Source organism: Vigna unguiculata, chromosome 4 (genome assembly GCF_004118075.2).
Source record: "Vigna unguiculata cultivar IT97K-499-35 chromosome 4, ASM411807v1, whole genome shotgun sequence".
Lineage (NCBI taxonomy): Eukaryota > Viridiplantae > Streptophyta > Magnoliopsida > Fabales > Fabaceae > Vigna > Vigna unguiculata.
The window spans coordinates 39598119-39611101 of NC_040282.1; the positions used below are offsets into that span (position 1 = coordinate 39598119).

At 27.3% G+C, this 12983-nt stretch overlaps 1 protein-coding gene across 1 annotated transcript; it reads left to right on the plus strand.

Moving 5' to 3' along the window:
* Positions 1-6408: 6408 nt before the first annotated feature.
* LOC114180902 (Bowman-Birk type seed trypsin and chymotrypsin inhibitor-like) lies at positions 6409-6753 on the plus strand. Its single transcript, XM_028067197.1, has one exon. The coding sequence runs from the start codon at positions 6409-6411 to the stop codon at positions 6751-6753; it is 345 nt and encodes a 114-aa protein (XP_027922998.1).
* Positions 6754-12983: the final 6230 nt, after the last annotated feature.

A 12983-nucleotide genomic window follows, 5' to 3' on the forward strand; every position in this document is an offset into this window, starting at 1 on the left:
TTGATATAATGGATTTAATTTTTATAAAATAAAAGTTATTTAATATAAAGTCTATTCGAAACTAATAAATGTCATAATCGTATTGTGATTAGAGTTCAAATTTAAGACACATTTTTATATATTTTGTAAATGTAATTAAATAAAATCATTGTCACTGACAAAAAAAAATGATAAATATATATAGTGTGAAATTGAGATTGATTAATTTTAAAAGTATAAATACTCGCTTTTCGATAAAAATAACTATACCTAAAATAAACTAAAACACAACAAAGCCTACATTTTATGTATATAATAATTTTTGTAAAATGAATTTCTGTTAGAAAAAATAATTTTGATAGTTTTGTAGTCATGTATCATACATTTATGAGTAGTTTAATATGCGATTTTCAAATAATTTTATACAAAATTTAAATAATGAAAAATCACAAAATATAGATGGAAAACAAAATTTTTGGAACTCCAATAATAATTAAAAGACATTAAGAAGTCATTACTAAATTACACAAATTAATCCTTATTAAAAATAAGTTTAATTATTCATTTGGTTTTTTTTTTTCAAAAATGTTAAATTGGTTCTCCAATTTTTTTAAATTTCAATTTGGTCATGATTTCTAAGAAATTGATATAATTTTGTTATTTTCGTTAATTTTTTAAAACGAATTAATGATTTTTCCTATCAAAATTGGCATTATGATTATGTTAATTATATCAATAAAACAAATTATCCTTACTAACAATTTCAATTTTGATGAAAAATCCTTGATCCGTTTTAAAAAATTGAATGAAAAAAACTAAGTTACATCAATTTTTAAAAAAATCATGACCAAATTAAAACTTAACAAAACTAGAAGAACAATTTAATATTTTTAAACAAAAACAGAAAAACAAATAATTAAACCTTTTAAGTAAGAATAAATAACCATGAACATGCGGTATCAACCTAAACTCATCACAATTTGAATGAAAAACACTTGTTTTAGCCTACTACAAATATTATTTGGTTTTTTAAAATTACTGGTATGGAATTCATACTGTCTCGTTATTTTATCATATATATATATATATATATATATATATATATATATATATAAATTTAAAAAAATTATATTTATAGTTTAAATATTTAGAAATATAAATTAATTATTTTAACATTTAAATCATTTAACTTATAAAATAATCAAATAAAAAACTTGAAATATATACTTAACTAAAAATATAATATAATTTTAATTTTTTAATTAAAAAAAATTAATAATTTAGTATATAAATTATTTTAAATTTACATGTAAACTAAAAGTATAAAAATCAGGTGAGCCGTGAATTATTGAAATATTAAATGCACTTTTACGAACCCGCGTAGTTGGCCGGTAACCCGCCCCGACCCGGTGCTACATGTTTTGAATAATTGTATCTAAAGATTGTTGGCATGGCATATGAATTTGTCATAATTATATAAATATAATTATATAAATGACCAATAAAATGAAATCTTAATCAATTAATTTATAATAAATTAGACTCATTGAACTTTATAACATTTTTACATAACCCAATTTAAATCAACTCAACTAAAAACATGTTAATTTAGATCGAATCAACAACATATGCGATATGTAAAATAGTATTTTGAAAGAAAACATGAAATTTACCCAAACATATATATATATATATATATATATATATATATATATATATATATATTATATAGTACAGACATTAAATATATAAAAAATATATTTTATTATGATTTATTTAAATAGACTAAAAATTAAACGAAAATATGATTATTTGAACATGAAAGTTAATGTATAACAATTAATAATAAAATAAATTCATATCATTATTACTGTTTGAGGTTTATCGAAACTAGGGATGTCAAAAAAATCCGTATCCGCGGGTATTTGCGGATAAAACCCGCAACGGGTAGAAAATTGATATTAAAAATTGATACCCGCTACCCGTGGGTATGAGTATTTTTGATACCCGCATGTTAACGGGGCGGGTACGAGTATCATAGTATCCGTACCCGTGGATATGAGTATTTTTGATACTCGCATGTTAACGGGGCGGGTACGAGTATCATAGTATCCGTACCCGTGGATACCCGTACCCGCTAAACTTTACCCTTATATATATATATATATATATATATATATATATATATATATATATATATATATATATATATATATATATATATATATATTAGTAAAAAACATTATGAATCTTCATTCAATAATGGTGGATTCTTACCCCACAAATGAGTAAATTACTTCCATATACTGTGGAGGCATTGATGTGTCTCTAAGACTGGTTGTGGACCAACATGGAAGGTAATGAAATTAACACTTTTACTTAGATATTTTAATTAAGTGATTGTTAGAAATTTTTACTGAACTTCTTATGTTTTAAGGTTCTTCTAGATTAAAATTGGACAACCATGAAACTTTATACAATGTCGCAAGAGGTGGACATTGATGAAGTTAGTAATTTCTTTAATATTTTATTCAAAAATAAACTATAATATAAATTAGTAGTAATTTTTTATTTGTTTGTTTTTCAATAATCAATTGGAGAAAGGGGACGGACTTGTTGATCTAAGCACTAATTATGATTAAATATTTATTTTTTAAAATATTTTTGTAAATACCCGCGGGTACCCGTGGATATCCGCGAATATGAAAAAAATAGATGGGTACCCGCATAACGGATACCCGACGGATATGGATACGGGTACGGGACAAATATTTATCCAGCGGGTAGGATATGAGAGAGCTACTACCTGTACCCTACCCGCCCCGTTGACATCCCTAATCGAAACACACACTTGCAATAAAAAAGTCAAATTACTGAATCTTATTTCTTTTAGCACAATAAATGGAAAATAACGAGGGGAGTAAACTTTTATTGTTTCTGTTAAAATAATAAAATAAAAAATATTTAATACAATTCAATAATAAAAGAATAATAAATTATTAATTAATATAATACAATAGTAAATTAATGAAAACAATTCATTATTAAAAATTTATAAACTTTTGTTGTCTCAATTAATGAAAATAATTAATTGTTAAAAGTCACAAACTTTAATCGCGTCAATTAAAAAAAAAAGTTAGCATAATTACAAAATAAAAGAACATTTAATTATTAATTAATACAAATTAATAATATATTAATGAAAATAATTAGTTTTTTAAGAAGTAAATAATAATAAATTAAAAGGTTTGCGCATTTATTAGCTTTATATTGTCACAATTAAATTAGAATATTAGAAGAAAATACTAAATTAAATATTATAGAATTTGTAGATTTTAATTCGATGTAAATTGTTAACTTTTTAAAGTTAAAATACAAAATTATTTTTACGTATTTTAATTATTTATGAAATCAGTTTAGTAAAATTTAAGTTAACATTAACTATTTTTTTATAACAGTTACTCATAAAATTAATTTTAAGTGATTTTAGTTATTTATAATAAATAATATTTACTTTAGTGTTCATTGACTGAATCAGTGCTAATAAAATTTAATTATTATTAGATGTTTATAGACTTTGCTTAATCTTGAATGTTAATAGAGACATTGATACATTTTTTATTCAATAAATTATTTTTTTAATCTTTTAATAAACTACTAACTAGTTTAATTATTTATAACTAAATGAGAATATATAAACAAATAAAGTTATGACTATAAAAAATATTTAGTATATTTAGAATATTTATAACTTTTCAGGTTTTTAGAAAATCTACATCCACAAGATAAAATCTAAAAAAATTATCAAAATATAAAAATTTATTTGTAACGGCATTACAGTAAACTTCCCCAAAAATTTTAAAAAAATAAATACATAGGTGCAGTTTAAAGAACCGAAGTAAAAAGGTGAGTTTCTTTCTCGATAACATGTGAGGCCAAAATATAACATGTGAGGCCAAAAGTTGATTTTTTTTTTCTTGGTCTTATATGTTGCGGTTCTAAAATCAAAACATAATAGCAAAAATAAAATCAAAAAATAAAATCAAAACATAATAGCAAAAATAATTAGCAAAAATAATTGCGGTGAAATAACTATTTGTACCGGTGATATAAACTATTATTTCACTACACCATTACTTAAGTTAAAGTGATAGTCAATTCTAAGAACCTAAAACTTTTCTCCATGTGCTGGTTTCTTTAATCTCTTCGTACCAAGTTGCATTTAGGAAATATGAAAATGATTTTTCTTTTTGAAGTTATGCTTAATTGAAAATCCTAAAAGCAAGGAATAAAGTGCAAGTAAAAGAAACCACAATGCATAGTTTATGCTAGTTTTTATCCGAACACACAGCATTTAAACTACAACATTTGCTGAATGCAAATGATGAACAGCACTAGCTTTTATTCCAACTTTTATTCTGTCTTCCCTTACACAACAAACAAAACTCAAGGGCTTTATTCATCTGAGAGAGACTTCATCTTCCTTTTTCTTACTCATCATCTTCATCCCTGGACTTGCAAGGTTTGTAACAGAAATCAGCAATGTCAAGGCAACGACACTTGCCTGGCATTGATCGTGTACACATGCAGGATTTGCAAGCCGAGTGACACGAATTCAACCTGATATCTGTACAATGGCATTGAGGAGGTATTGATTTAGTGCAGATGCATGAATCGCAGCATGGTTCTGAAGACTCAGAAGGTTCATCGCTTGAGTCATCATGATGATTACTTCCGAGGTGGTTCAGATCCATGGCTGCAGTAGTAACCCCTACAAGGAAAAGTACCAGCACACACACCTTTAGCACCATCATCTTGTTTTCAAACTTGAGAGTTTTTTGTTTTTGCAGTGAAGATATAGAAGAGCCTCGTGAGAGTTGTTTATATAGAATCTGTAGATGGAACAGTGAATGATTATCTGTTTGTTGCTTTCTGCATTGCGTGTGAAAGGTGGCACACATGCACAATATCATACCTGAGTTTGCTTACACGATTGCTATATGCCGTGTCTCTTTCATTGTTCGTGATGTAAAAACAAATGTTTTCTTATGGAAACAAATAATGAGAGAGTGTAAGAAAGTAAAAAAAATCTCTAGTATTTGAAGATTCAGAAAGGTTGATAATGGTGATGATAAACATTCTGCTTAGTGTATTTGATCATGGCACAGAAGAAGTTAGGCTGAATTCATGACATTTTGCAAATCCTGTATATGTGTAACTTTCATTTCATGGCAAGTGTCGTTGCATCGACACTGATATCTGTTACACACCTTGCACGTTCAGTGGTGATGATGATGAGAAGGAAATGGTGATGGAATTTTTTGAAGTGCGTTTCAAATGGACAAATCCCTTTTTGGCTGTGATCGTTAAATGAGGGAAGACAAAACAAAAACTTATTTACCCAAGTCGAAAAGTGACAAAACAGGACAACAGAGAAAAAAGAGTTTCAGGAATCTTGCAATCGTGTAAGCAAACTCAGGCATGATATCGTGCATGCGTGCCACCTTTCACATTGCAATGCAGAAAACAACGAACACATCACTGTTCAATGTCCATAATTGAATCAGATCCTTATTCCATGTGCAGAGATTCTTATAAAATATGTTAAAGAAATAAATTTTGAAAACTTTATCTTATAACATGAAATGAAACGATGTGTTTCGGAATAGTTAAGTATGAGTAAAAAATCTCATTTGGATAGAAAAGACAAAGTTAAACACTTTATAAAAATAAAGACTCATAACACATTTATCTTAAAATTTTGGTGTAAAAGTGGTGTCAAATGGCTTGTATATGTAATACAAATGTCATATATATATATATATATATATATATATATATATATATATATATATATAACCACAATCTCTCAATAACCATGATCATAATCCTATATGAAAATACATATACATAAACCTAACAGTGGTATCAAAATCGATGGTTCGGAGTGACGGACCACATAACAATAACCATGAAGGGAAATATATCCATATAAAAAGGAAAAAAAAAACACGGGACTCACCTTTGATGGGAGTTCGTTGGGAATAATCCAAGTGTGAGTCAAAAGTTTCACATTGGATAAAAAAAACAAAATTAAATACTATATAAAAATACATACCCATAATACCATTATCTTAAGGTTTTGATGTAAAAGTAATGTCAAATGCCTTGTATATGTGTAATAAAATATCATATATATTTATATAGAAGCACAGTTTCCCAATAATCACGACCATGACTCTATATGAAAATAGATATACATCAACCCAACAGTCTTCTAAATAATTTTGAAATATAAGATAAAATAGAAACTATTTAGAACATGTCATTTTAACCGTGAGAAAAAATTATCCAAATTTAATCGAATATCATGTTTTTTGTGGTATAAATAAGCATCTGGAGGGGCATTTTGAGAGCAAGAACAACACAATGGTGGTAAAGGTGTGCTTGATGCTACTTTTCCTTCTGGGGACTTGTAGTGCTAGCTTGAAGGTGTCTGAGGTAGGTCAAGTCATCAAAAGTGGTGATCATCATGAAGCAACTGATGAGCCCTCTGAATCTTCAGAAGCATGCTGTGATCGATGCGAATGCACAAAATCAATACCTCCTCAATGCCGCTGTTCAGACGTAAGGCTCAATTCGTGCCATTCAGCTTGCAAATCATGTGCCTGCACATTTTCCATTCCTGCACAGTGTTTTTGTGGTGACATAAACGACTTCTGCTATAAACCTTGCAAGTCCTCCAGTCATGATGATGATGACTGGGATAAGTAATGAACAAGTTTAATGTAAGCTCTCTCTAAAATGGATGAAGCCCTTTCGGGCTTTGTTCGTTGTGTAATGAGATCAATAAACTTTGAATAAAAGCTCTTGTTTTCGTGCCACATAACGTCTTTTCTGCAAATCTATGTCTTCTTCATTCTCTGATGCAAGTTTCTGAGTTTATAAGAGGTTAACACCAAAGTTAATATTTTTTTAATATGATCAGATACTCATCTACGTGAGAAAAGGCTAAAATTCAGTTAAATTCTTACATAAATTACTGGTGTCGAACATTAAATATTCTCGTTTATATAATATATACAAAAATATTTGCTGCCTTCTTCGTGATTTCAAAAGTTATTAAATAGCTTTAGTAATTGTACAGTATGTCCAGTCGGTCAGGCGGTCGTTACTAACCCTGACCATCGGTCTCACGGGTAAACGAACAACCACGTGGTATCATTAAAGGACCATCGGTCAAACGGTTGAATATATAAGTCACGACTTAACCATACTCATACCCATCGGTCCGTCGGTAAAGCATCAGCGATGGACTTCTGACGTTAAGGGTCCATCGGTTCATCGGTAAATCAACAGCGATGGCCCTTCAACCTCGAGGGTCCCTCGGTCCATCGGTAAAACTTCAGCGATGGCCCTCCAACCTTGAGGATCCATCGATCCATCGGTAAAATAACAGCGACGGATTTTATAAAATCACCTGGCGGTCGATCGGTAAAACACATCGTTAACTTGTCAACAACACAATGTCATCAACCCAGCCAAGCGACCATCGGTCGCACGATTATATAGCTTAAGCCAAGGATTATCGGCTAAACGAGTCAATAATCTTCATTAAGGGGTCATTGGGCCGTGATTAAGAAACCCTAATTACAAGCCCATGTTGAAGCTATAAATAGGGCCCAAAGGTAGGTTGGTGAGGATCTTAATTGCGCATTTATTACTACTGATATTCTGACACACCGATCGGCCCCTCCTGACTTAAGGTTTAGGGTTTTTAGACAGGTAGCCCGATCGTCATCCCAACCGATCGAGCTAAGGAGTGGATTTCGTTGAAGTCATTGGAGAGGAGGAAGATAATGCGAAGTGAAGGAGTTCATTTAGCAGGCTCTCGGTCCCTACACCCGAAACAGTAATAATCGTATCGTGTGTTGGTTTGGCATATATAAACGGTATAAATGTTTGGGCCCCGATTAGAGGAAGAAGGAAATTGACAGAATTTGGATTTTTGTTGTACTATTATTTTAATTGTATCTTCATAATACATTGAAGAAAATATTTAAAATATCAATACAATATATTTTTAATGTTCAATAAAGAAGAACACCAAAAAGAGAATCTAGACTCAAATTCACACTAAATTTATTCACGGGAGATCATAAGGATAAATTTATATATTAAGATAGATTAAGTTAGGACCTAGTTCGTCGGACCGATCCGCATGTCCGACAAAAGCGTGGAGCGATTCAAATCTGGAGGTCTGGAGGTCTGCAGTAGCCTGGCTAGCATAAATAAAAAATTTTATCTGCATAACTTTTTACCTCGTATTTTTTCTGTTTTACGGTTTATTTAAACTACAGTTTTATAGTTTTATTGGTTGTTGTAATTTGTAGACAAAAGCAATTTTACAGGATGTTAAATAATTGTATGACACTGGCGGAACGTGAAGAAAATATTTAAAGGTGTTAAATTAATTTTTTTATATATAATTTTTTAATTAAAATAATTATTTTTCTTTATATAAATCATGCAATTCAAACTTTTTAACTTTTAATCTTCTCAATTTATTGAATTCACATAAATAAGTATTCTAATTTTTATTTCAATTCAAGATTATTCAACTAATTCATTGCATGTAGTTGAAAATACAAAATATCAACATTTTATAATGTTGGGTTATACTAATTTGAGAAAATATAATTAGGGTTCATGCCAATTTCATACAAAAAATTTCTAAAATCATAGTTAAGGTTCATATTAATTCGAAAAAACTTAATTTGGGAGAAATATCATAATGGAAAGAATCATAAATCTAACATACATAAATCATACTAAGATACGTATTCATGAGATCGTGTGAGTCTGCATTGTTTGTTCTCTTTATTTTCCAATTTTTTTTCCTAATCTGTCTTTCTTTTATTTCACACCTTTTTTATAACTTGTTGTGAAAGAACCTTATATCTATAGAACTTTAATATTTTTAATCGAGTTATTAATCTACCAAATTAATTTTTATTTTACTTTTTAAACAAAATATATATATATATATATATATATATATATATATATATATATATATATATAATTAAAAGCTTGGGGGAGTTCTGTTTTTTTTCTTTCTGCAAACATAATTTTTCATTCTCCCAGTAATATGGGAATTCTTTCAATACCTGAACATTAACTTGAGTTTCGGATTATTCTAATCTTATATTAAAAGATTCACTTTATATTTAATCTAATCTTATAAAATTAATTCATATAATAAATTTTACATCAATTTATATATTATGAATTTTATATATTATAATTTTGTATTAATTTTAATCGACAAATATCTAGCTAACATAACTTACAATGAAGTATTCATAAAGAAACAAAAACACAAGTTAAATGAATTCATGAAATTAATCGTTGCTGGTGCAAATCAGGTTATGATCCTAGTACTGGTATGTAAAAAGATTCATATGCTCTGGTGTTGTAGACACCAATTGAAGGGATGAGAGAAAAGGAACTCAATGTGGTCTAAAGAGGTATATTGTAGAGATGAGAGAAAGAGATCTATCATACATATAAATCTTGTCTATTTTCAATATTTTAATTATTTTTGTCTGATAATTTTTTAGAAAAAATTAGAGTCATGACACTAATTCTTGAAGGAGAAAATTCCAATAAACATGAACCTTTATTATTTCTTTTCTTAGTAAATTTTTTATTAAAATTTATATGTACAAGACCAAAGGTTGGATATCCAACGTATCAAAACTAAGGAAAGACAAGGAAAATGATGGAATTAAGTTAGATTTAAAGTTCAATCTCAACGATAGTTATTGTTTGTTAGATTTATGGTATTATCCACTATTGAACTATTATCGAACTATTTATTAATGTTTAGTTTCATTGATTTTTTTGGAATTAACTTAGTTTTAAAGTCTATTTTTTAACATCTAATTTAATATTCTTAAAAAGTTAAAGAAAAATTTTAATATTAAAAAAATTCACGTGTTTACATGATAGGAGGCCTTTAAAATGTAGGACCATCTGCTATGATTTTCATGCATGATATGGCTTCTTGATATTTTTTTTTTCTGGTTCCCTCTTGAGTGCGACTCAAACAAAATGCATGTACGCAGAAGTGTTTGTCATTGAAAAGAAACTCACCAAATTCTAGGAACGTGGTTTATGATGATGCAATTTGATGTGAGACATCATTTTTATGCTACAATTATGGTAGATTTTGGTGCATTTTGCTTTCGAAAAATAAAATGAAAAGAAGCATCTTGGATTGTGATTGTTTGCATGGCTTATCATGGAAGGAAATGCACGCAAGCCAAACATGAAATACGTGCTTTGCACGATAAGGACTTTCTTTTTTGGAAACAAGCTCTTCTCGGAAAATATATTTCTCTCAAATTATACGTTTGTTTTATTTTTAATAATTTTATAAGGAATTTCATTTATTTAACACTTATACGTGAGATAGGTTAGAAAATTTATACCTAGTTTATATTTATCATCTATACCTATATATTCATATTTATATATATTATACAAAGGAAATTTTAATGTGTAATATGATGTAAATTTATATAGGAATTTGAATTTCTGAAGATATGTAATATTGTCATATGAAAGCTGAAGTAAGTGGGAGTTAACTTTTGAAGAAAGGATTATGATCTTCTTTTTCTCATGTTGGGAATAACAATAAAAGTTATAAAGAAAACAACACATTCACGATTACATTGATCAGACACGTATGTTATAATATTAGGGAACTTTTAGCTATGGAATCATGTAATAAATAAAAAAAAAATATTAGCTAAGTAAAATTTTAATATATACAAATCCGGAGCATAATTGAAAATTTTAATTTGCAAATAAGAATTTACTTTTTTTTTTAATTGGATGCAAATATGTGATTGTGGAAATTAGTATATGATCAATTAGGTCTGGATCATATAGACACAAACCATTTCTTTGGTGCACCAAATAACTTCAAATAATTGAAACATAAATATATAATTAAATTCCATTACAATTTTTTTTTCTGTGTTGACAAAAAAAATAATAGAATATATTATTTGTTTTATCTTGATATTTCAAGATTTATACAAGCATAAAATTGCTGCGGAAAGGAAGGGTTTAACAGAAATGAAATAATTCAGCAAAAAAGTTATTTTGCTTAGTTTTTTTATCAGTAAAAAATATAATTTCAGTTAAAACTATGTTCATTGTGTTTTATTTATTTAAATCAATTTAAATTTATTAGATTCATAATGTGTTTTCCAAAGGATGGGTGATCCTTGAAAAAAAAAATGATATAGACAATCACTCAAATTGATGCAATTGCATAATAAAACTTTAATTTTCCTTTTCTTTTTATTTGTTAAAGCTTTAAAATTTTCTTTCGATAACCCAATAATATTATAATACTACATTCAAATTTTTGTTTTAAGAAAAAATATATAGACAAAAAAAACTATTTCATTTTGATAATTTTCTACCACAAACTTGACTAATACGATAACTTCATTTATAGTGTTTTTTTTTATATATTATAATAAATATATACGCAATTTGAATAAAATAAAATAAAAATACGAAATAAATTATTTAGAAGCGTATTGAAAATTGTATAGTCCTTTTGCTTTAAATAGAAACGACAAAACTGGTCCAATTGAGTGGTTGTTGTATATTATAAAAGCATGTCCATCAAACTTTTTTACGATCCATAATTTAGATTAGAAAGGGACACATATTTAATCTTCTTCCACTTTGTATCCTTTTGACCACATTTCTTTATTATTCTTTCCAATACTTTGGAAAGGTAAGATTAGATAGACTTAGATATCCTTAATATTATATCAACTAACTCCAACACAATTTAATAATTACACTTTGAAGTTGTTTAAATATAATGCCAACATATAAAAAGGACTTGAGTGAAGAAAACAAAAATTATATGCGAAATTATTTCATATCTTAAAAAATTAATCTCGTATAACTTTTAATATTTTATTCTAAAATTAAAAGTCTTTTACGTTACAATTTGATTCATCTTCAATTTTAAAATTCTTTTAAGATTTGACAGGTTTACATAAAATAAAATAATAGTAATAATTATCATAAAAGCAATAATAATAATAATAATTACCGTCATAATAAAAATAAAAAAATAAAACGAAGATGAAAATTGATAAAGTCAAACAATTCTTATCACAAGAATAAGAAAACAAAGTAAAATTGTAAGTGAAAAAAAGATAGAAAGAACCTAGATTGAGACACGTAAAACATTCTTGTTAGAGAGAAAAAACTTTCACTATTCCTCAGTTGGTTAAAGCAATTTTCTATATGTTTTATTATTGATAGGAGGAGAAGTTCTGTTTATACATACATGGTCTCCCATAAAAGATACAAATCAATTAGTTAATACAAATATTTTGAATATTTACATAAAGAGTAATAAATCATAAATCATACGAGGATCAATAATATCAATCATAGGAGTAGATATATCAAATCGACCATTCATTCATAACACTATTTATATTTTAGCGACTTATTATTATTGATTCTAAATTAGTCTCTATTTTTAAATGAGATACTAATTTATAATCAATAATGATAATGATAAGTATCTAAAATGTTGGAAAGCTAATGTTATTTAAATTCTAAATTCTAAACCAATTAATAATATTTTATTATTTTTATCTCTAAATTTTATTGCTATTTAATAATTTTTTTGAAGTGAAATATACCTTATTTTTAATTTGGTTGCTATTCAAGTAATTATTTCACATAAAAATGCTGCCCTAAAAGATAATTGATGATGCTGAAGACTGAATGCAAGAAACTTCATAGTTAAGTAGTAATAAGTCCAAACATTTTTTTTTTTTTAAATTTCAATGGGCAAAATAAGCATAATATCCGAAGGAATAAAAGCATATATTTAACCTAAAATCAATGTAACATTTTCCACGGTATAAGAAGTTTGACTTGTAAATTGT

Coding starts and splice junctions, on each gene's coding strand:
- LOC114180902 (XM_028067197.1), top strand. CDS start 6,409: ATGGTGGTAAAGGTGTGCTTGATGCTACTTTTCCTTCTGGGGACTTGT.